Source organism: Trachemys scripta, chromosome 1 (genome assembly GCF_013100865.1).
Source record: "Trachemys scripta elegans isolate TJP31775 chromosome 1, CAS_Tse_1.0, whole genome shotgun sequence".
Taxonomy (NCBI): domain Eukaryota; kingdom Metazoa; phylum Chordata; order Testudines; family Emydidae; genus Trachemys; species Trachemys scripta.
Genome location: NC_048298.1, coordinates 132932709 through 132956091, shown reverse-complemented (window position 1 = coordinate 132956091; position 23383 = coordinate 132932709). Strand labels below are relative to the sequence as shown.

Sequence of the window (23383 nt, the reverse complement as noted above, 5' to 3'; positions counted from 1 at the left end):
GACTGCCTCGTCTTGTAGCAGTCCTGTATTGGGACACTAGGCAGCACAGTCTATGAATGAATCCACAAGTCAGAGCCAGAGAGAACCTCAGGGTCTGGCTGTGTCCAGCAGCCTCAGTAAAGCCTTTGTCTTCAGTACAGCCGAGGCCAGTCTGTTCTCCACTGCAAGGCTGCACTATAGCTGTGAAACTCAACACGGCTGTGAGCATTATTGAGTATATCCCAGCCAGGCTCCCAAAGTCCTGTCCCAGTCGGCACTGGGCTCATTGTAGGCCTTGGCCTGCATTCTCTGGGGGCAGCCTCTTTGGTCCAAAGTCCTGCTCAGGAAGGTGCAGGGGATCTTCCCCCAGGACACTCCCTTCCCCTTTAAAGTTGGGGTGCCAATCTAGAACTTCTGAAACAAGGTGGTTGGAAAATCTTGCAGAGATTCACTAATAAACAAGCATCAAATCTTTTGAGGCTTCCCCTGTCACTAATGGGACATGACTGCCCAGATCAGCACCTGTTTGTCTGTAACAGGAGTCAGTGAGCTCACACACTGGGGCAACTTACCCAAGACAGAGATGGTAGCTCTGGCTGATCCTTTCACTGCATTAGCAGGGAGGGTGAGGGACACAGGGTCTTTGACTGTATTTCCTGATGATCACACGTTAAAGAAACAGCATTAGAAATCAAGCTGTAGGAATCCACCCAAGGAGACGAGGTGGTAAGCAATAAATCAGAGGTGTTCACATCTTGATCGCCTCCATCATCCCGGCCAGTGCAGTCCACTCTCCAGGGCTCTGGCTAGTCCCAGTTTTAACAATTCCCCAGTGATGGAGCTCCCAACACTCCTCTGAGGGAGACTCTTCCAGCTTTGTTATCATCCTGTCTAACATACCTCCCTTCGCTCATTTTCACCTGGCTAGCCCCATTTATTCCATCACATCCCTCACCAACAGCCCTTAGTTACTTGTTGTGATCCCAGTTAGAGCAGTAGTTGTAGATCCTGCACTAACTCTTTACAAGGCACTGGCAGAGTGACTATGGAGATAAAATGGCATCAGAATATGAAAGCCATTACCCCAAACTCCAAGCATATAGATTCAAGTTTGGTCACCACTTGGCTGGGCATCTTCCTGGGAAAAACCTAGACTGCTGCAGGGAGGGGCATGGGGGACTCAATGGGAGAGGGGTTCTTCCCTCTGAGTTATCACTGGCCTCAATGTCCCAGAGTGGTGCTAGAGGGCGCTGTGCTAGAGGTAACTGGGTGGGTAGCTCAGCAGAGGGCGCTCTCTCCCCAGGTTGCGTGGTAGACGCAGTGGAATGCCAATGGGAGGGATTATTTTTTGTCTTTTCCTGTCACGCCGAATGAGAAATACAGTTTTACATATTCCTTTATCTGCCACCCCTGCACACCAGTCCCATTCCCTGCCCACAATGAGTGCAGGGACAAGGCTCCTGAGACCCCTCTGGTGCAGCCCTCCTACCTCCTCTAGGGCACAGCAGGCAGCTGTGAGCCTTCTCCACGAGCACTCCCTCCGGCTGTTGGAGCAGAGACAGGGGCATTGGAGGGGACAAACAGGGTTACAAACAAGATTTCCAAACAGCCGCAAAATCCATGTGTGATTTCGGGTCTCAAGGGGTTGTGCCCGAGCTGTCAGGAGCTTTACCCCCATTAGCCTCGGGCTGGGGTCTCTCTCCTTTTAAACCCAGAGGGCTGGGCTGGAGCTGCCCACCACAAGGACCCCAGTGTTCCAGTCACAGTCAGGTCAAGGGAACAGGAAGAACAAACCTAGAGGGAGGCAGCACCCTGGTCTGTGATCACATGCCGGAGGTGAGAAGAGCACAGATGGGAGCGTGGGTATGGCGTGCAGGGTGGCATGGGAAATGGTGCCGCAGGGAGGGTATAAGCAGGAGAGTTAGAGGAGCGCTGGGGACAGCAGTGACTGGTGCAAAGGCTTTGGGATGCTGGCTCCAGCCAATGGCACAGAATGAGAAGTTTGTTCCCCAAACTCTCCTCCCCCCTTCAACTAGGGAGATGGGGACAGAGGGAAGCCTGGCCTCATACTGACCCGGACTATCAGGGGTTTGATCAGTGTATCCTTCCGTGGCATTGCTGGAGGGAAGGTCCTCCTGCCTCCACACTGTGGCGTGTTGTCCATCACCACTGTGCTGACCGTTATATTCACCGCCCCTGTCAATCAAATTGAACAGTGTCTGTTTCTCACAACTAGTGCCAGGCTGAGGCCATGTGCCCCAGCTGACATTTTGCTGACACTGATCAGGCAGAGGGCTGGAAGGTCTTAATCTAGTTGACTAGTCAGGATTGCTGACTCCTGGTGATTTTGGCCCATTAAGAAGATCACTGTCAATGGCAAGTGCCTTCAACGCAGGTGGAGAGGGAAGACTCAGCAGCTCCTTGGAAACTGGAGTCCCTCTTTATTGACAGGCTGGGTCCAGTATGGCAGCAACAATGCGAGCTTGCCCTGCATGTACCTGTGTGCCTCTCCCTGCCCCAGCTCAATAAGAGTCTGCCCCACCTTCAAGGGACATGAGAGAGGGACTCCAAACCCCATCCATCCTGTCAACAGATGGGGGAGGCAATTAGTGCCAAGGTGGTTTTGTGTCTTCTCCTACTAGGAATTGGACTGAGAGCCAAGTGGGGACCCAGAGGTGAAAGGCTCCATTTTACACTCCCAGTCTCTCTGTGCCACCCAGCCCCTCTTCGTCAGAGTCCAGTGGTGATGGACTTACTCGCCCCTCCGCCACTGTCCCTGCCTTACCCAATGTTGTGGCTGTCACGCTCCATGAGAAGGTTCTGGATTCTTCTGCACACAGGCAGTGGATGTACCTGCAGCTCCTGCACAGCTCCACCCGGAAGTCTGGGGATTTAGCCAGGGACACTTGGATCTGAGCGAGCGATAGAGGTAGGCAAGAGATTAGCACAGCCTGGAAAGCCCAGCTGCTGGATGCAGAGCTCTTGGGCACGGCAGGGACTGCTCCATCGGGCGTGCTGCCACGTGGAGTGGCAGGACACTCACCTGGATGCACTGCCGCAGGTAGTTGAAGACGGTGGCCTTTAGGGTGAAGGTCTCTCCCCGGACCACAGAGTATGGCAGCGTCACATCCACAAAGAAGGGCTGGAATGTCACAAGACTCGTGGTTGGGGCGAGTCCAAAGCCCAGCCTGGCCATGCAGAACATCCCGGCTTTCCACTCAGTGATGGTGTCAGGCACTGTGACTGGGACATCCCTGTTTCCAGTGGGACTGAGAGCGGGAGAGCCATCACATAAAGCAATTTAACCCACCACCTTACAAAGGGAGCAAAGCCAGGGTCCCAGGCTCAGTGTGTGCAGTCGCAATCCTGATATTATGGAGCAGCCAATAACCCTAATCTCAAGACAACTCTCTAGTCCATTGATATTAGCCCTCCTTAGGAATGAAAAAGAGATGGAAAGAGACTTCGTACTGGGCCATATTTGGTCCATCCCCCAGGCCAGGATGGCTCCCTACAGTCTGTTCTCCTAGGCTTTGTCCAGGGCTCATTTTAAATGTCCTCAGTGATGGAGCTTCCATCTCCTCCCTTGCGGAGACTCTTCTATAGTCCAGCAGACCCTCATTGTTGGTGTTTCCCGGTACACTCCAGATTTGTGGGTTCCAACCCAAACATACTGGGAGTGGGAGCCACACTTTGCATTCAGCTGGGAGTGTCTACCGAGTTGAGAACTTGGTCTTGAACCAAGTAGAGGATGCCCACTGAGTGGGGATGCTTGGTCTTGAACCAAAAGGAGTGTTTTTCTTTGTTAAGTGTGGTGAGAGCTGAATCTTGCTCCCCAGGTTCCCAGCTGGGTTTTGGTTTGGCACATTACAAATATAGAGTTCAGCTACAAAATTCAGACCCAAGTTGGGGGAATTCAGGCCCTCTCCACAAAGATCTTTGGGATCTTTGAATTCGGGCTTTTGCTTCCACTGCAGTGAGTCTAATCATGTGATCCACGCTCAGAAAACCCTTCTGTTTCAAAGAGAAAGACCAAAGGAGACAATCCCTTGCTCTGGGACAAAAATAGGTGTTTGGAGTCAGTATAAATACATTTGATCTGCTCTCAAGAGTCAACAGTGACTCCATTGGTACATCTGGTATGTGGGTAGAAGGGACCTGCCATGATATTTATGATCAAAGACAAATGAATTAAATGTGTCTTGCTTGACTAAGGACAACAAAGGGGTGATAACTGTCTGGAGGTATGTAAAGACCAGGTAGGTTCAGGAGGCTACAGAGTTATAATGTAGGAGGAAATGTGATAGAAACTGAGCAAAGTAAGAGATTCTGGATGTAGATCAGGAAATATTCCCTAACACTTAGGATCTACTGAGTGGGAGAAAACCTCCCCAAACGGAGCAATGGAAACTCCATTGCTTGAATCACCATCAACCAGGACTAGATAATGCATTGGAGAATGTGTTGTGAGAACAAACCTGTACTGGCTGGGACAGTGGAGGTACTGGTAAATCTTTTCCATTTGGGATTTTAAGAATTCTTACATCTGGCCTTTAATACAAATGCTGGGGAGAAATCACTCAGACTTAACAAGAAAGGGCACGGTTTCCCTTCAGCCCCCATGGCATTCCTCTAGCTGCCAGTACCTACCCGACAGAGATCAAATCCCAGAGCCAGGTTTCAGGGAAATACTGGCGAACTCTCCCTGGGATAGTGGATTCTGGAGGAGCCTCTGAAACAAAGAATACAGATTCCCTGTCAGGATTTGGGCAGCTTAGCCCCCTCAGTCCCAGACTGTCCAGCGCTGGGACGGCAGGTTCAGCTGGCAGAGGGAGGGTGCCAGGGCTGATAGTCTGTGAGTGAGGGGTTAGTCTGGCACTGGAGATGGAAGATTAAGGACAAAGCCACGCTTACTTCTGGAGACTGGCCCCCCATTAGTCTCTATGCAATGCCCCCAAAAGTGCCAAAGCTGAGAAGGAGCCCTGCCCCTCACTGACAAGTGGGTGCTGCACCCATTAGGGGCAGTGGGTGTTCCCAGCATGGGGCACATGGTGAGAGATGGCTGGCAGCTAGGCTGTCCCAAGGACCTGGAAAGAGGAGCCTGGCAGAGGGATGCACTTGGGATTGGGCTGAGGTGATGGGAGCTCCTATGGGAAAGGAGGGGAAATGGGGAAAGGAAAGCAGCATTGTCCTAGGGAGGCTAGGGCCCTGGGGAAAAGAGAGAAGGGGAGGCCTCTATAGGGTGACCTTAGCGGAGGTTGCTTATGCTGTGCCTACCCATCAGCACCAGGGCACTGCCGGTGGGGCTCGGCTTTCCTCCCTTCACGCTGGGAGAATTGCAAGTGCCACTGTGATCCTCTGGTGGGCCCTGCTGCCTCAGTGCATGACCAGTCACATCACTGCTCTCCTGCCATTGGCAGCCTACTGTGTTTGAATTCTGGGCCTGATCCAAAGGCCATTGAAGTATCACCAGGGCCTTAACACAGTGTCCCAGATGCACTAAGGAGGGAACATGAAGACAACTCCACCCGACCCTAATCTCCACCTCTTGGCATCAAGCTTCTCCAGAGTGCTTCCCCCACAATGGATCTGTGGTTTAAGTCTGTCCCAGATCAATGGGATCTGTGCTCATTCTGTCTTGGTTTTGGATGGCTCTTTTGCTGGGAGTTGACTGCTGGGGTGTCCCGCTGCCCCCCCCCCCCCCCCCCCCCCCCGGACTTCTGAAGGAGCAGAAAGAAAGACAAACAAAGGAGAAAGGAAAAGGGGAGAGTGGAGGATCTGTTCAGCAGCTTGGGGAAGAGGAAGGAAGTACTGAAAAGAAACAGCAGAGACAGACAACCATGAAATGTTTGAAGAAGCCAGAGGGTTTAGAGAGTGCAAAGTGAATAGCTACAAAGGAAATCACTGTTACCTTGGCCAGCAGAGGCAGAGTTTTGAGAATAATTCGATAGCAACTGAGCAGATCAGGTAAGGTTAATTATAGTTATAAATTATAACACTTTGTATTGCTCAGCAACAAAGGGGCTCAAAGCACTTTGCAAACAATAATGATTTAAGCTTTATAATCCCATTGTGAGACAGCGCAGTATCATTATCCCCCTTTTACAGATGGGGAAACTGAGGCACACAGCGGGAGTGACTTGCTCAGGGCAACACAGCAGGCCAGTGGCACAGATGTGAAGAGAACCCAGGTCTCAGAACTCCCTGTGCTGAGGACTAAGCACCGGGCAACTCTCCCTTCTGGGTTTTGGCCTCAGCCCTGGTTTTCTCTCAGTATCCATTGGCCAGGCAGAGGCAGGGATACCCATCCAGCAGCTGGAGGGAGGGAATGGATAAAGCTTACCCAGGATGCTGATGGGCCTTAGTGGGGGTGCTGTCGGCCTCTTGTCCACGGGATAATAGCACTGAGTCGGCTTCTTTATCATGAGGTTGGAAAAGATTTTCAGGCCTATGCTCTGTTACAAAGAAAAAGAGTGATGGGGCGGGAGAGCAGCAGCTGCAATATGGCAAGGTCAGATTCATTAATAACCGTGATCTAATCTGAGCTGCTGGGATCAGCCCTGCGTCTGGGGTGGTGTGGGGCTGCTCTGCCTCAGGAGGGGATGCGCCTCAGACTCCTGTTCCCCTCTTGCTCTGGGAGGGTGGCACATCACTGCATCCCTTTCTGGGGTGCAGTTTACTTCCCCGCTTGGGCCTGCCAGCTCCAGTGGCAGGCACATGGGGGCGGAGCCATTGCCTGCCCCCTCCCAGCACACTGGGAAGGAGTAACCCATCCATGCTTTGTGGCTGTTCAGAGGTCTGAGCTTCATTGCCCGTAATTCCCCTGCATGGCCTTGTAGGATCATGGCACAGCCTTGCCCACTGTGACAAATCTATGGGCAACGGGGGCTGCGTTGCACACGGTGGGAGAGTGCCCACTACTGAGTCACCCAGACAACCTCCTAAAGGCCCCATTTGATTCTCAACCCCAAGCACTAATTGAAGCCTCCAATCTTCTCTCCTCATCAGAAGGGGGAGTCTCAGAGACTCGGATTGGCCATTTAATGTCCAGTGACTCCAGTCACCTGCCCAATGTCGTCGCACCGCCAAGGAGTGCTGTGTTCTACTGCCACCAATCTGAGGTGCCCACCTCGCCTGCCCTGCCCCAGCCAGTGAGTGTCACTGCCTCGCTATTAGTTGGGAAAGAGTAAAGAGGGGTAACACTTATCCCTGGAGGAAAATGATCTAGAAATCAGGAGTGTCCTGTAATGATGAACTCTAGGCGCTGCGGCACAGTCTCCCCAAGGGATGAGGTGGAAGCCACACACCACTTGGGACGCTAAAGCTAAGAATGGGGGAATAGACTGCAGAGAGTAAAGCTGTTGGGGGAGGGCACTTTCCCATTCGCATGTGTTTTCCCGGGTGTCATTTCCACGCAAATTCCAGGAAAGGATCAGAGATAATTACCCTGAAGAGGTTAAAGACATCCAGCTGATAGGGATACCAAGGCCTCCGTGACACCAGTGGTAATAAAGGTGGAAGTCGCACACATAGATCTGGGTATTCCTCAACTTGGTGGGGGTACCCATGGCGGTGTATGAAAGGGAATAACTCATAGACCTAGGGAAACCAACAGAACGGAAAGAATCAGGCAGAGAGGAGCACCATACGGAAGCCATTGACAGACTGGAGAGAGCTCAGAGAAGAGAAACCAAAATGATCCAGTGGGTGGAGGAGAAATGGAAATTGCTGAATCTGCTTGGCGTGGCTCTGTGATGCCATAATCACCCTCACACCATCCCAGAGACAAATGTCCCACACTTGCCCCTCCCTAACACAGAACCCCCCGCCCCTTCACCCTTCACCCCAGAGCCCCAGCTTTCACCTCCAGCCCCTTCCCCGGCAGACCTGCTGGTTCACAAGTCACTCCCCCTTTGTGTCTCCTCAATCCATCCCTGGTCCTGGGTGACCATGACTCTGAGGGACAGACAGTCACTCACCGTTTGATTGGTCAGCTCTTTCTCGGGCCTCGTGAGGACCACGCTCTTGTCCACTGCCCGGACTGCACACACCGAGCCGGAAGCCGCCTGAAGCTGGAGCTGGACTGTCGATCCTGGGAGAGTTTCTTTAGCTGAGAAGCCCATCTTCACCTTGATCAGCACATGGGGAAAGCAAGCAACAGTGGAAGAGAAAAAGAGATGTTACCTTTATGGGCCTTCCCACCCCTCCATCTCCACCCCTCTTTTTTCTCATCCCTACTCACAGATGGCAAACACCCTCTCCAGCTCTTTCCTCTGCTCACTCACTCTTTGTGCCTCTGACCTGGCTGGCAGTGGGGCCAGTGGGTCTTTCCTTTCAGCCCCACCCAGTGTTCTGGTTGGGAAGACATGGTGGCTAGGTCTTTTCAGTGGAGATCACCCAGACCTTTGCTCTTGTAACTCTGTCCCAAGGCTAGGCACAGCTAGCAGAGCACTGCTCCGTGCACTGAGACAGTAGCTGATCCCCACTTCACACTCCGAACTGTCCCACAGAGGCCAACTCCCCCCAGAATTCACAGGCTCCCTTTGACACAGATTCTGGGGGCCCCAAAGGCCATCTCTGACAGCAAGAGATCTCTGGGACAGGCAATGCAGTGATAAGTCCCAGGGTAAATGGCTCTAAAGCACTGCACAACTGACCACATGCATCCTGGTGCCTTGCTTTCCTCTGTGACAGCAGGTAGTGGCCATGGCTGGATGAAAGAAACCAGACTTGATGGTCCATTGCTCTGATCCAGCACAGTGGAAGGTGGGGTACTGCATTAGGCAGGCTTATGGTCTGATCTGGTATAGGAAAAGACCAGACTAGATGGAGCCGGTGCCTTGACCACTCTGAATACTCTCCTGCAGACCGGTCACTACTAGAGGGAAGCTCTGTGCCCCTGGGACCTGCGCTTTCACACAATGCTTGCACTCATTTTCTCCCCTCTGAAGATTCTGGGGCTCCGGTTTGCCCAAGGTGCACCAATCCCTCCCGGCTCTTCCCACTCACCAACACCCCCAGATTCCCCCATCAGTTGCGTCTCACCTGGTTTTTGAAGCACATGGCAACATCAAACTGGATGCTGTCGGCTGCCACCCCCTTGCTGGGGAAGATGGCATACACCACTAATGAAGGGGCGGGCGTGAAGTCGGAGGTGAAGGTCAGAGGGATGGAGAAGGAGCCTTTCAGTGCTTGATAGAGAGAGAAAAAAAGTGTTTCCATCACAACTCCACCAAGATCTCCTCCTATCCCCTCTGCCTCCCTGAATGTCTAATGCACCCATCACCGTGGTATCGAGGCATCTCCCACTATCCCTCCACTCTCTTTTCCATGTTCTCCTCTCTGCTCTATCCTTCCCTTAATCCTTTTCAGTCTCTCCTCCCTTCGCTCCCTCCCCACTCCATCATTCCATCCTCAGTTCCCTTTGTCCCAGCTGCTATGATTTCTTCCCACAAGCCTCTCTCTCACCTATTGCCCATGTGTTACAGCTCTGCCATGGAACCAGGTCACTCAGAACCAAGGGAGATTTCAAGGGAAACCTATGAAACATCCATTTGGCCCCCAGGAGCCCTTCAGTAACTGGCTCCACCCTCTAGATCAGCCCTGGGACCAGGTTTCAGAACTCACTGCTCAGTTTCCCAATCCGTATGTTCTTCTGGCCCCTAACAACAATCCCGGCTTTCCCAGTGACCTGAGGGAGGAGAAAAACTGGATGAATCTGCATGTTGTTATCCCCAGAATGCAATCAACCCCACCCCATGCACCCAAGTATAGCACACAGGTTGTACCCTTGATGGAACTGAGGCTCTAAGATAAGGGTCTTTTCACCGCTAGGATACTGGCTGATTCAGGGAGATCAGGGAATGGGATGAGGAGTCTTTCCCCCCAAGGGAACCAGTTATGAGTCGACCCCAGGTCAGGGGCAACGGATGGATAGTGAGTGCGTCAGGGGATCAGGGTGTGGGAGATGGGGTCTTTCACCTCCAGAGAACAGACTCTATTCAAGCCTGGATGAATAGTGACCAGAAGTCATTCCCACTGGGTGGCTGTTTGGCAGCCTGTCTGAAAGGAATGAGGGGTTCTCAGTCCAGTTCCTAGTGAGAGAAGTGTGCACATCATAAAAACCCACCATGCTTATTGATGCTGAGTGGCCTACCCTCGGCAGCCTCAGCAGAGGCCAAGGATGGAATAAGCCACACAGACTGAACTCCTCTCTCACCCATGGAGATGTCCCCAGGGCCCAGCTGAGGGTCATGTTGTGGAGAAGTTTGAACTGCTGCTCCACATACTGCACCCAGAGGTCTCTGAGTGCCTGTCTATCTGGCACTTTCCCTCAGTTCCAAATTAAGTGGCAGCTACAGCATTTCCCTATAGGCTTCAGCTCGGCAACCCACCCCAATGTGGGCTGCTCTCCCCTTCCCCATACATGATTATCCCTCCACTGTGACTCACGTAGTAGGCGAAATCCATGCGGCTGGCTCCTTCTCCCAGGTCCTTCCGGCTGAGGACAAATGTAACCTGGACATTCTGCTGCAGCCCACAGGGCAGCGTTCCCGGCAGTGGGTGTATCTTCAGGAAGCTCTTGGTTGTGACATGGAACGGCTGCAGGTACTGGTAAGTGTTCACATAATCAACGTTGATCTTCCCAGGTTCCTGCACCAGATCCTCCAGTTTGAATCTTCCCTAGGATAAGGTCACAGACACATAGAAATTAGGGATGAAGACCTGTACAGTCACATTTTATCTCCTCCTTCTCCCCAACCCACACCAAGGCAGTCTATGCTCTAGGGCTTTGTTCATGACCAGCTACAAATGTCTCAAGAGATAGGGCTTCCACCACTTCCCTTGGGAAAGGCTATTCCTAATAACTCTGCACTGCCAGAGCTGTGTGGGGAGCCCAGGACTGGAATAGCAGGGGGGCTGCAGGGCAAGACTCAGGGGTGTTGGCTGGGTTGTTTAGTTCCAAGTCTTCACGTTCATGAACACAAGTGTTGAATCTTCTGGACTTACCTCCAAAGAGACCGACGAGCTATTCCAGGCAGTTGTGTCCATGTTGAATGAAGCTCTCCCAGTGCCATCTGTGATGTATGTTTTGTTAAACCGTCGCCCCATGTAGCTTAGCATGAGGTAAACTTTTGTGCTTTTCATAATATCCCCACGATGATCCTGTAGTTTAATCTGGTTGCACCACAGAGGGACATAAAAACTAAGATCACTTATCTCGTTTAGTTCCCTACCCATCAGCGTCCGGCCCATGACTAATGCACCTCCAGAGCACTGATTGCAATCTAGCCCCAGAGCAGGGGCACTGACTGGCTCAGGGGGATTGGAGCTGGCTCTTTTCACCTCTAGGGCCCTGGTTCCAGTCTGGAGCCACGTCAGGCAAAAGGGATATTAAGCTTTCCCACCTCTAAAGCCAAGTATTCAGCATCAGCCAAGTTGAGAGTGGTTGAAAATTGTCCACCCTCAGCTATATGGTGGCCTGTGTGAAAAGAGTTGGTGTGGGTCAGTCCAGTTCCTATTGGACAGGGGTCCAATCGCATCTGCTAATGGCATTAATTAACCCCTTTGTTTGACTCTCAGCAGACATCAGAGGTGAAACTACCTAAGCAAACTGGGGAAGGGGGGTGGATGTGGCATGAAAATGCCTAACTCCTGAAGAGTGCAGAGAGCAATAACAGCACAGGAAAACCCTGGTATGAGGGGACATGTCTCCCACAGGTAGCTGTACCTCTGGAGCTGATGCTGAATGAACATCTCTGCCAGCCCAGTGGGAGTACATCTAAAGCAAGGCTAAGGCCCATTGGCAGGGGGGAGAGGGAGGGAAGCTGTATGCATAGTGGGGCCAAAGAGATCTGGTCAGCTCTCCACCAGGTGTTGGTTCAGCACAATTTATCAGCCACTAAATTCACTTGCAAACTAGGGGAAGGAAAGAGAGGGGGAGAATCACCTTCCCTCTGTAGGGGACTCCAGGGATGTAGTAATCATCCAGCTTCTCAAATGTGGCAGTCACCGCTGTCCTGGAGATGAGGAATTGGCTGGAGGCATTGATTTGCACCCCTAAGTGAAAGGGAGAGAGGGTGAGGAATGTGAGCTAGTGAAGCTGGCACCAGGGAATGACTCCACCTAGAGAATGGCCCCTGGTTATCCAGCCTTTGTTCAATTTCATTTCATTATTCCTGTAACCCCCACTGGGAGCCTGCTAAACAGTTCCTGCTTGGCATGTGCACCCTTCAGAGACATGGAGACTGTTGGCATGGCGTGTTTCCCCAGAGTTCTCAAACACACCTCTGTAAAATCACTGCCAACATTCACAGCCACTCCCAACCCCATTGTGAAGCAACAATGCCTCAGAGCAGAGATCTCTGCAGGACACACACAGCCCAGAACGCTCTCTGGCTCTCCTGATGCCTTGATGCAACACTCTGAAAGGAATGGACAAAAAGAGGGATGAAGAGCTCCTGATCCCCTCCCGCTCCATTGGTGTGACCAGTCTGGAAATACCTCCATCTGGTACCTTCCCTGTACCATGTGTTCCCACATGTCTCATGCATCTATGCTCACCTGTGCCGTCTTCCACCAGAGAGGCCTCTGCACTGAGCTTGCTGTCATACTCATAGGAGGTGAGGTTAAAGACTGCCATGCTCACAGACGTGGAGAAGCAGCCCCGGCTGGTGGTCTGGAAATGGAAAGGGTGCATGCATTAGCTGTGCCTGGGTGGAGGGGCTGTGGAGACAGGAAGGAGTTACTGGGCCACACAAGCCTTGTGCAACTATTTCCCATGCTACAAAATGGGCAGTGCTGCTGCCCTCTCCTGTCCCTCCCTCTCCCTGACACCTCTGTCTCCACAGTGCTCCCTTCCTACCCGCTTACCGTCTCCAATCGGGCTAACCAGCTCACCTGGCCACTGTACTCTTCACAGATATCTGTGCCAAAGTGTCTTGGAGGCCGCCTGTATCTCCAAGCTTTCTGGCACAGGGTCACCCGGACGGTGCCCTGCACTGCTCTCCCATAGGTGTACCTGTGAGGAGCAGGGCAGAGGGGAAAGAAAACCAGGAGAGAAACACTAAGGAAAGATAGAAATATTGTAGAGTGTGCAGTGGCATGAGCACTGTGCTCCTCTATGGTTGCCTCCCTCCTGAGGGTCTCAAACACTCACAAATGAAACCTCCACTGTGAGGGAGGTCAGTACCATTATCCCCATTTTACAGTCGCTTCTTCAGGGCTTTTCTCAGTTTGATTTCAAATAACCCAAGTTGGGGCTTCCACATTTCTGGGGGTGGGGGGACGATGTCACAGTCTAGCAACTCAGTGACAGGAATGTTTCCTCATAGCCCAGTCTGAAATTTACCCCTTTGCTCCTGGCTCTCCCCATTCAGTGCCTTCTTGAACATTTTCTCCCTCTCCGTGGAGTTTACACCATCCAAGTAGCGGTGGAGCGTTCGCACATCCTCCTTCCCCCTGCCCCTTAGCCATTGCTAACAGTTATGGCTCCACTGAAACCCACCCCGCTCCACCTATGAAGCAAATACAGTCAGCAGAGTTTAAGCAATGAGAAGTGGTGTGTTCTTCCCAAACATGATGGTGCGTGTTCCTTCACCTCAAGAAGGGTCTCTCTAGGCTGGTATGTGTACCTCACCCTACCCCAGCTCTTTCCAGGTGGGCATGTGTATCTTCCCAGGGGACAGTCTCTCCAGCCTGGCACAGGACTCCCCACTCCGAGTGAGGGCCACTCTCCAGTTGGACTCCTGTAGATCTTCCACAGGGAAAGACAATGGCTTGGATCTTGCACTACCCAGTGAATCTCTTGGTATCTGAAGAGGCACCCAATGTTTGCCCCTTCTCCTTTCCCATTTCCTTCCTTTGATGGACTCAGGGGAAGGGGGGCTTGGGGAAGGGGTGTGTGACCATTGATTAGCAGCTCCCCCCACCCCACAAAGCAGCCTCCTCACCTGCCGCACACACGGAGTGGGAAGGTTTTATCCAATGCGTAAATGTGAATTGGCCCCTCAAAGAAAACCTCGAATTTTGGCAGCACTAGAAGAAAAAGCCAGAGAGACCAGGTGAAGAACAGGCTGGCAGGACATAGGCTTAGGGATGGGTTTCACAAGAGAACTGGGTGTGTGGATGTATAGGGGGTGTAGGCATTGAGTGAATGAACAAGGGGAGGAGTATGTCCTATAGGTCACTGCTGGGATCCCTCAATGAAATGGTGTTGGAGGAATTTCCAGCACTGCTGTCATACTATTCCAGCCCAAGTATTAACTAGGCAACTTGGTGAAGTGACATTTCAACTTGTCCTGACTATGATTCCCGCATCACCCCATCAGGTGCGATCCTCCCCGGATGTGACTCCTCCACCGGCATGTGATTAATCTTGGCTCTCAGATGGTATATGATCACTATCCCACTACTCAGATGAAAATGTTTTGCCTTCACATTTTTTTGGACATTAGAAATACAATCAATCGATAGGAGTTTCCTCTCCTCATATCTCTCCCCTCCACATTTTATCATACCATACTCCTCGACACTAAAGGTACTGGAAGCTTTTGTGCTGGCCACGTTGATGGTGTAAGTCCCCAGGGAAGGTTCATCAGCTAACTGGAAGGATAGATCCACAATGCCCTGCCTCGGCCGCACATCGAGCCATTGACCAATCCGGTTACTGTTGGGGTCCTGCTCTCAGAGAGAAAAAAAGGCAGCCGCCATTAGCACTGGCCTACTTGCTTATTTAAAAAGGCTGAGTCCAGAACTTTCTAACAATTCTAAGGGGGTAGCCGTGTTAGTCTGTATCTACAAAAACAACAAGGAGTCTGGTGCAATCCGAAGAAGTGAGGTTTTTACTCACGAAAGCTTATGCCCAAATAAATCTGTTAGTCTTTAAGGTGCCACCAGACTCCTTGTTGTTTTTCTAACAATTCTAGTTGCTTTTGTTCATTACGTTCTAAAATGGTCTGAGTTGTGAAACTCAAAGTTTTAAGTCTACTAGCTTCTTTTTTCTCATTAAAGTCTATTCAGCCACAGTTCATAACCCAAAAATTGACAAAGGTTCCAAGTTTCAGAGGAGCCTAGATCCCAGAACCCACAAAGTTATAAAGGTTTTAGATTCTTTGCCCATTAAGTCCTAAATAGGCCTAAAATAAAGTTCTACCTTATTGCTGCTAATTTTAAAGAGCCTAGATCTTATAGTATATGACGTTTTAAAGCTGAAGTCTTCAAAGCTTCAGAATTCTGTTCCATATTATAGCTTAAAAGGAGACTATTAAGGGCCCTGACTTCTAGAACCTCCCACTTTATCTAGGAATGAAATTCAAGAACCAGCATAGGTTGCTTGAAGCTCTAGAACCTACCCATTCATAAAAGATTGATCATGAGGTTCTGGGATGTCTGCTGTGAAAAGTGACTGGACAAAACACACACACAACCCTGTCCAAAGGGAAATATCTTTAACTCAATACTCAAATTATCTATGTATGTATCCTGGAGCATCCATCACCATAGTATCTAGGTGTTATGAGATACCCACCTGGAGTTCTATCACTGAGTACTGAAAAGTAAACAGATAGCAGGATTAGAAAATGTAATGACCCAGCAGACAGATATGTAAAAAACGGCATTGTCACTTAGCTAGTTACACATGCTGCAGCAGCATTCCCATCCCCAAAAGTTAAAAAATTAGTCCAGCCCTCTCCCAAAAAATCATGAGATCGACTTTAAAATTCATGAGATATTTTAAAGTAATAAATGTTGGGTTCTTTGTCTTCTGGTTTCTGAGCCTTTGGTGTGCACTTGCTTCATATTTTCAAGCTTTTCTCTGCAACAAGGGCTAGAAACTTACTTTTTTAAAACCAAATGAAAGCTGATGTTCTCTTACAACATCATTCCAGCAGCGGAGGCTTTGAGAGAAGCACTCAGAGACCACGAGACTCACAATAAAATCGTGAGCCTTGGCAACACAGCACCAGTAATGGGAGAGAACACGTGGCTCTAAAATCACTGGCTTCCCAGGGAAGGGTTATAGTGGGTATTTACTCTTCCAGCCACTAGTGAGGGGGAGTGGTTACAGGATTATAAACCCAGGAGCAGGTGCGAATTACTGGTTTTGGATCCGATTTCTCACTGCCTTGTACCATCATTTACACCTGTGCAAAATGAGTATTAATGTGGTGTGAGGTGGAAAGGACTACAAAGGGTGCAAAGGACTGCACAATGTGCAAGGCACAGGAGATTCAGGCTCTATCTGTATGTATGAGTGAGCCTGTGATAGCAGCCTCTAGTGGATGGCTCAAAAAGAGGAAATTTCCTCCTCTTCGGATCTGTGTTTGTACAGAACCTAGCACAATGGGGTCCTGCCCCATGACAATAATATAAATAAATATTAGTAAAGTTGTTGGCAGAAGAAGCTCTCTTTGAGCTCAGGTAGTAGAATCCTGAGCTTTTCAGAGCTGCAGGACAAGAGTTCTAGTCCCAGCTTGCTGTGCATGGGATTTGTATAGTAATTATGGCTGAAGTCTGCAGACGCTTACACAGGCTGGCATGTCCTCTTTGGTAGGGGAGTGTGGTGCAGATCTCTGGACTATCCCTCAACCAGCCAGAACAGGGAGCTGGGATACATTCAATAGAGAATCGGCATTTCTGAGCCACATGCTGGGGAGTGGCCATGTGGTGATTCAGACAGCACTGGACCTAAGCCTCGGCATTAGCAATCGGGCACCAGCTCCCATCCAATTTTAATAACAGTTTAGCGACTGTTACCTTGAGGGGTAGGGCCTATTAGACCTTGTGTATATTCATGAAGAAAGAGGCAGACATGACTTGGAATTGCCAGGGAGTGGAGGTGACTGGAGGAAGGGTGGGGGATGTGGAGTCAGGAAACTTCCCTTTGTCCTCTTGAATGTGCCTTACCTTGCTGTTAAGGGGAACAAACTCCTCATTCAGAGTCAAAATCCGAAACTTCACTGAAGGGAGAAAAGAATATTGAAAGAAAAGTTATGAAGATGGAACACATTCAGAAATGGACTTCAGTCCTGCCCTGCAGCCCCTGCTATTCCAGTGCTGGGCCCCCGACACAGCTCTGCCAATGCCCCTCAGTCCTGCCCTGAAGCCCCCCTGCTATTCCAGTGCTGGGCCCCCGCACAGCTCTGCCAATGCCCCTCAGTCCTGCCCTGAAGCCCCCCTGCTATTCCAGTGCTGGGCCCCCGACACAGCTCTGCCAATGCCCCTCAGTCCTGCCCTGAAGCCCCCCTGCTATTCCAGTGCTGGGCCCCCGCACAGCTCTGCCAGACCCAGGAAATTCTACCATTTGTACCCTACACCCAACATTTTTGTCCCACTTCCTCTGACAATTTGCGAGGCTTATGGGTCGCAGTCTGTCTCTGTTATATTTTCTTCTCAGTGAAGCCTATAAAGAGCTATGAGCTAAGCTCAGGTGGAGGCCTTCAAGCTCCTCCTTTTGAGAGGTGAACAAGAGTGGGTTTTCCCCAATCCTTAGGCCCTTGCATGTCCCCATCTCCCAGCTAATTCCTGCCTAGACCCTAGTGTTCCCCATCGCTGACTGTATGTATCTCCAGACTTTGTTCCCCCACCCCCAAGCACCAGTGTGTCCCCTGGCAGTCCTGAGGCCCTGCACTACATCATCCATCCTTGTGTGCCTGTCTCCCCACACTGTACATCCTCCATGTGGTCTGTCTTCCCTCCCACCCATGTGCTCCCATCACATGCATGAGCACCCCAAATATTCCCCAGCCCCCATTGCCAACCACAGGGACAGGTCACGCAGCTGAGGCTTCGTGGCCAGAGCCCCCAGCAGAGGGTGGAGCAGCTCAGGCATGGACTGAGGAAGGACTGGCAAGTCAGGCCTCCCGCCTACCTGCTCCCACCATTGCTTCTTCCAGCAGTCAACACGTACAGCAGCTACCTCAGGCCTGTGGTGACAAACATGGGGCAGCCCTGACCAAGCCCGGAGAGCTGCAGGTGTGATACACTCACAGCTCTTACCTTTCTGCCCTGGCGTGTAAACAGGTTTGTCTGTTTGGACAAAGGTGCTGCTGTCACTCCTGCGGATCAGGACCTTCTTCTCCTCCTTCACATTGAAGTAGCGGCCGTTGGAGATGGTCAGCTGGACAGTGCAAACCTCCTCCTGGCCCCCAGCAGGAGACGGGACCTGCACACGGAGAGAGGGAACCATCGTTTGCTCGCTGGGGAGAACCGGGGGATGGGAAAGGAGCACAGCGCATTCTCCCCTGTCCCAATGGTATCAAAGCAGACGATCTTCTCCCTGCTCCCTGGTGTCTTGCGTCCAACTAATTCCCTCCCTGCCGGGAAGGACACCTGCCACTGATGCAATCCGTTCTCTCAGTGGCCAGGACTCCGTCTGCTGGAACAGTGAATGGTGCCTTTGTTCTGCTCTTGGGTTTGGGCTGTGGAGCCCTGGCAGGTGTGTGAATGGCAGAGATGTTAGCGGGGGTGGGGAGATGTTTGCCCTAGTGCAGGAGCAGCCTGTATGATGGCCTGTGCACTGCCTGGTCTCACCAGTGTAATGAGTTGTGGAGGGTTCACTCCAATCCTTAGCGGGACACCACAAATCAGCACTAACTGGTCCCCCTCACTGGCCATCTCTGTGTGGAGATCAATGACTGAATGGTTCATGGGGGCTGAAATTCCCCCTCACTCGTAGAGATGGTTTAGGACAGAGGCACATGGGTGGTGGACATGATATGTAGGAAGCACCATGCTTTGCCTACTCAGGGATAACCAGAGGACACCACTCCCCAGGGCTGCCGATTCAGCACCTTTTAAGGCCAATAAATGCCCATCGAGGAAGAAATCAGGGAGAGACAAGAACGTAAGGCAAGACATTTGGAGAGGTAAATGAAGAGACACAGTGGAGAAAAGCCAAGATGGCCAGAGCTTCCTTAATAGGCAGCATGCCAGGAGAATTCTGCTGTTTCTAGGTCACGTATCTGGTACTAAGGGCAGCATGTCAGACACATTTCACCTCCCCAAACAGGAGCATTACGATGAAGCCACACAGATAAATGCAGAAAGAGAGCAGAGACTATGCAGGCTGCCATTTACCATCCTTCCTGGCTTTTTTCTGCCTCACTTTCCCTCCTCCTCCTTTCTCACCCTCCCGCGTCAGTCTCACTTTCTCATTCTCTGAATCTTTTCCTTTCTCTTTCTCTGGTGAGAGAACCTATGATGTGACCAACAGCCTGGGAGCTGTCAGCAATGGGAGCTTGGCTCGTCCCCGGGAGAGCTGCTCACCCAAAACTTGGAGCATTCCAAGATCCTGTTGTTCCGGATGACTCTTCGGAAGAGGACAAGGCTCCTGGACGCATGCACAAGAGTCAAGGCCACTCGAATGGGCTTGTCCACCCCTCTCAGGTCCAAGCACACCCTCTGGGCCGATGGGAAGGTCAGTTCGGCTGGGATGACGATCAGGTATCTCCTGCAGGAAGCACAAAGAACAGAAGAACAATTCAGTTTATATTAGGAGGCTCACCCTCATGGGAACAAATGGGACTAATGCTATAGGATCCATGTGACAACTTTTATAGGGATGGGGGGTGACAACATCTATCAGATTGGCTGGGAGAGAATATAACAATGTCTATAGGATCAGGGAGTGGATTTGACAAATTATGTAGAATCGTGAGGGGAATGTGATCAATTCAATAAATTCAATGAGGAGCAAGCCGCCAATGGAAAGGAAACAGGATCTTGCCCTGATCTCTGCATCTGTAGGTGCCATTTTTATAAGTTGCCGGGAGGTGCTAGACCCCCACTCTGCCCCAGGCCCTGCCCCCACTCCCCCCCCCTTCCCCCAAGCTCCCACCCCACCTCTTCCCCTCCTGCCCCTGCCCTGCCCCGATCCACCCCCTCCCCCAAGAGTGCCCCCTTCACTCCTCCCCCCAGCACCTCCTGAACGCTGATGAACAGCTGATCCATGGTGGGTGGGAGGCGCTGGGAGGGAGGGGGAGGTGTTGATCAGCGGGGCTCGCTGGCAGCTGAGAGGCGCTGGGGAAAGGGGGAGGAACTGATCGGGGGGGGGCCGCCAATGGGTGCTGAGCACCCACTAGTTTTTTTTCCCATAGGTGCTCCAGTCCCGGAGCACCCACGGAGTTGGCACCTATGTTTGCATCCATTCTCTGAGGAGTCTCACCCTCAGGGGCATGTATGTAATCATGGGTGAGTGCAGTAAGCTCTGTGGGCTCGGGGGCTGTTGGAGAGGTGAAGAACAAATCCCCCCATCAAGTGATGTATCACATTTTCCATGTGCCAAACTACACCTAGGTGTAAAATACAAAAGAAATGAATTCTTGGTGGAAGGATGATCTCCCAGCATGATTTAGTGGGGAGGAGGAGGAAAAAGAGTCCAGACACTATTTTGACCTCAAAGGAGAGAGAAATTTAGGCAAACATTTTGGGGGGATCAGCCCATAATCTCCTAATTCCTATGGGATGGTGATGGCTGCAGAGGTAAACCAGTATGTTATCGGGGAGGTGGCAGATAACTCTGTGATCTCTGGGTTATCAAAATCCACCGTGTGGTGAAGTTGGAACATATCCCTAGCAAAGATGGAAGGACCAAGCCCTGCAGGTATGGTGGGGAGAAGTGGGGAAGATGCTGTATGGCTTAGAAATGCAGCTCACCCTTTTTAAAAAAGATGGAATATCTATATATCCTCTTTCCCTTTTAAGTCCATTTTTTAACCTTAGGCCAAACCCTAAGGTCTGTACTAATTTCTTACTCTGTCACTGGCAGTTTTGACACCAATGGGAGTTTTCTCTGAGCAAATATTTTGGGATTTCATCTGTCTCATACCATCTTCTATCACAGGAACTCAAAGCACTTTATAGACATTAATGGATTTAGCCTCACAACCCCTTGAAGTGGGTCACAGAGTCAGGGCCACTTGGAGGTGGTGGCAGGGCAAAGGGGTCGCAGCACCACTCAGGTTTGGCCCGGCCACTCTTCTGTCATGATGGGGGCCGGTCTGGGCCAAATTTGAGTGAGTGGCTTTATGGCCTGGCACACAAGATTGCAGCACCACTTAGGACTGGCCCAGCCATCCCTCCGTCATGATGGAGGCCCACCTGTGCCAGAGCTGAGCAGCTCTGAGACCCCATGTGCCAGATTGCTACATCCAGAGCAGGGAGCTGTGCCCTGCCCTGAAGGACAGGAGCAGCCACTGCAGGGTGCTAGGTGGGCTCGCTCTCTAAACCCTCCTGCCCAGAGCCTCCCCTCAGTGCTTATGTTTTGGAAGGGGCGTGTGGCTCAGTTTCAGATTTTGCCCCAAGTCCCCAGAAACCTCTGTGCGGATCTGTCTGGAGTTTAAGGCCAGAAGGGACCATCAGATCATAGTCTGACCTGCATATCACAGGCAACTAACCCCCACCCAGCCACCCCTGCATTAGCCCAATACATTGGTTTAGATTAAAATATTACAGCCCTTGGTAGACTATTACGTGCCACAGGCAGAGGAGAGGAGGGACCAAGGTTGCATCTGTGCCCAAGGCACCCACAATGACAGGGAATTGATTCAATGAGATATAGCCACGTGATCCTAGCGGGAGATCCGTGCTGCAGAGGAAAGCAAAACAAAAACAAAAAGCAAAAACCCAAGGTCCCTGCCAATCTGACCCAGGGGACAATTCTTTTCCGACCTTAAAAATGCCGATCAGTTAGGCCCTGCATATGTGAGCAGGCTCCATCTGCCACACCCCTGAGATAATTCTCTGTACCTCCTCAGAACCCTGCTCCTACCTCCAGCAGCATTAACTCCGTCTGACAGACGGGAAAACCAAGGTGGAGAAGTGACCCACCCAAGGACACAGAGTCACTGGCCAAGCCAGTAGAGCCAGATCTCTCCAGACTCCCAGCCTATGCGTTAACCACAAACCCACAGGCTGAAGTCCTGTGTTTATCCCTCAGGAAAGGCAGCGCCCCGACACTAGGACTTGATTCTGCCCTGGGGGCAGAGGGGAGTCTCCAGGCCCCATGCAGTCCATGGCTTCTCTGCTTCGACTTCCACCCACGGCACCAATCAGTGCCAGCAGTATTTCAGGGTTTACAATGTAGACACCTCCCCTGCTTGGAGCAAGACTGAGAGCCACCAGCACATGTCACACAGGGGCTACTGCTGTATCCCTTTGGAGCACAAAACAGTAGCACAGGTGAGGGGCCTGCACAGCTCTCCTGGCATAGAGAAATCACCTGCACCTGGGACAAGGGAACCATCCCCAGTGGGGCCCCTCTCCCTGGTGGAGTCCTAGAAATCAGAGCTGGGGACAGACCTGCTGGGCCTGACTGCAATGTTCAGGTCTGGATCTAGATCCAAACCAGCCAAAGTTCTGGGGACACTTAGACCTGGGGCCTTGGCTCTGCCCTCATAGAGATAAGGACCATTGTGTACTTCCAATCCAAACCAGTCCCAGAGCCCTGGGTCATTCCAATCTCAGGTCTGATTAGGACCCATCTCTAACATCTGGACCATTCTCCCAGGAGCCAGCTCAGGATTGTTCAGTCTATTCTCCAGGGCTTTGTCCAGTCCTAGTTCCCAATGTCCCAACTTGCAATGAAGCTCCCATCCCTTCCCTGGGGGAGATTCTTCCACAGTCTCACAGGGCCCTGCTGTTGGGCAGTATCTTCTGGTCACCCAGACCCAAATCCTCCATCCCCCTTCCTTTGTTCAATGCCATCCCCTTTACTCCTAGGTCCCCTCCCCTCAAGCTGCCAATCCCTCCCTCCTTGGTGTAGCAACTTTCCATATACCCATATACCCAGATCATCACATTTCTCTGATATATTTTAGTGGGACTTTCTCAGGTTGGTAGGATTTGGTCCTATAAGATGGGGCTTGTAGGCTGTTGCAAACCACCCCCAAGCCTGTCCCTTCAGAGAACGGACAGGCATGGTTGCTGCCTCCCTTCTGTGACATCCTGGTCCCATTGACCCCCTCAATGTTATCTCTACTGATCAAGTATTTCAACATCTCTTACGGTTGTGCCACTGTCACCATGGTGTAGAACATGCAGCTAAGGATGACGGGAGCCCACATCTTCATGGGAGACCCGTGAGGATCACAGGGAGGTGGAGTGTCTCAGGATGGAGGTCAGGAGAGAAGGGAGGCTGGTGATGAAGCTTGTTCTCTCACTTGGAGAACTCCAGACCTGTGTTCTGCTGTTTCTCCCCAGGGACGGTCAAGCAGAACAAGAGTCCAAGGGATCACCTGTCTCTCACTCACTCCAGTATTTATAGTCCCCCAGTTCCAGGGGTGTATCATACAGGATGTTCCCCAGCCAATCCAAGCCTTCCTGGACTCTGTCCAATAGTCACTGCCCCCCTCTGCTTCCCATGCCCCTGCACATCGATTAGTGTCATTCAGACAAATTGGCT

General features: G+C 51.4%; 1 protein-coding gene across 1 annotated transcript in view; it reads right to left on the bottom strand.

Annotated features, from left to right (window-relative positions):
- Positions 1-23045, bottom strand: part of LOC117872844 (alpha-2-macroglobulin-like protein 1) — a 32088-nt gene extending 9043 nt beyond the window's left edge. Inside the window, exons 1-23 of the mRNA XM_034761689.1 lie at positions 22987-23045; positions 19249-19432; positions 17980-18145; positions 16888-16940; positions 15509-15529; positions 14499-14658; positions 13932-14016; positions 12880-13000; positions 12544-12658; positions 11930-12039; positions 10990-11157; positions 10432-10662; positions 9607-9670; positions 9025-9170; positions 7959-8108; positions 7426-7578; positions 6323-6434; positions 4630-4711; positions 3023-3248; positions 2765-2891; positions 2054-2175; positions 1469-1523; positions 552-635 (exon numbers count right to left, since the gene is read on the bottom strand). Coding sequence (XP_034617580.1) covers positions 552-635; positions 1469-1523; positions 2054-2175; positions 2765-2891; positions 3023-3248; positions 4630-4711; positions 6323-6434; positions 7426-7578; positions 7959-8108; positions 9025-9170; positions 9607-9670; positions 10432-10662; positions 10990-11157; positions 11930-12039; positions 12544-12658; positions 12880-13000; positions 13932-14016; positions 14499-14658; positions 15509-15529; positions 16888-16940; positions 17980-18145; positions 19249-19432; positions 22987-23045 — 2794 coding nt within the window. The remainder of the gene's footprint in view (positions 1-551; positions 636-1468; positions 1524-2053; positions 2176-2764; positions 2892-3022; positions 3249-4629; positions 4712-6322; positions 6435-7425; positions 7579-7958; positions 8109-9024; positions 9171-9606; positions 9671-10431; positions 10663-10989; positions 11158-11929; positions 12040-12543; positions 12659-12879; positions 13001-13931; positions 14017-14498; positions 14659-15508; positions 15530-16887; positions 16941-17979; positions 18146-19248; positions 19433-22986) is intronic.
- Positions 23046-23383: the final 338 nt, after the last annotated feature.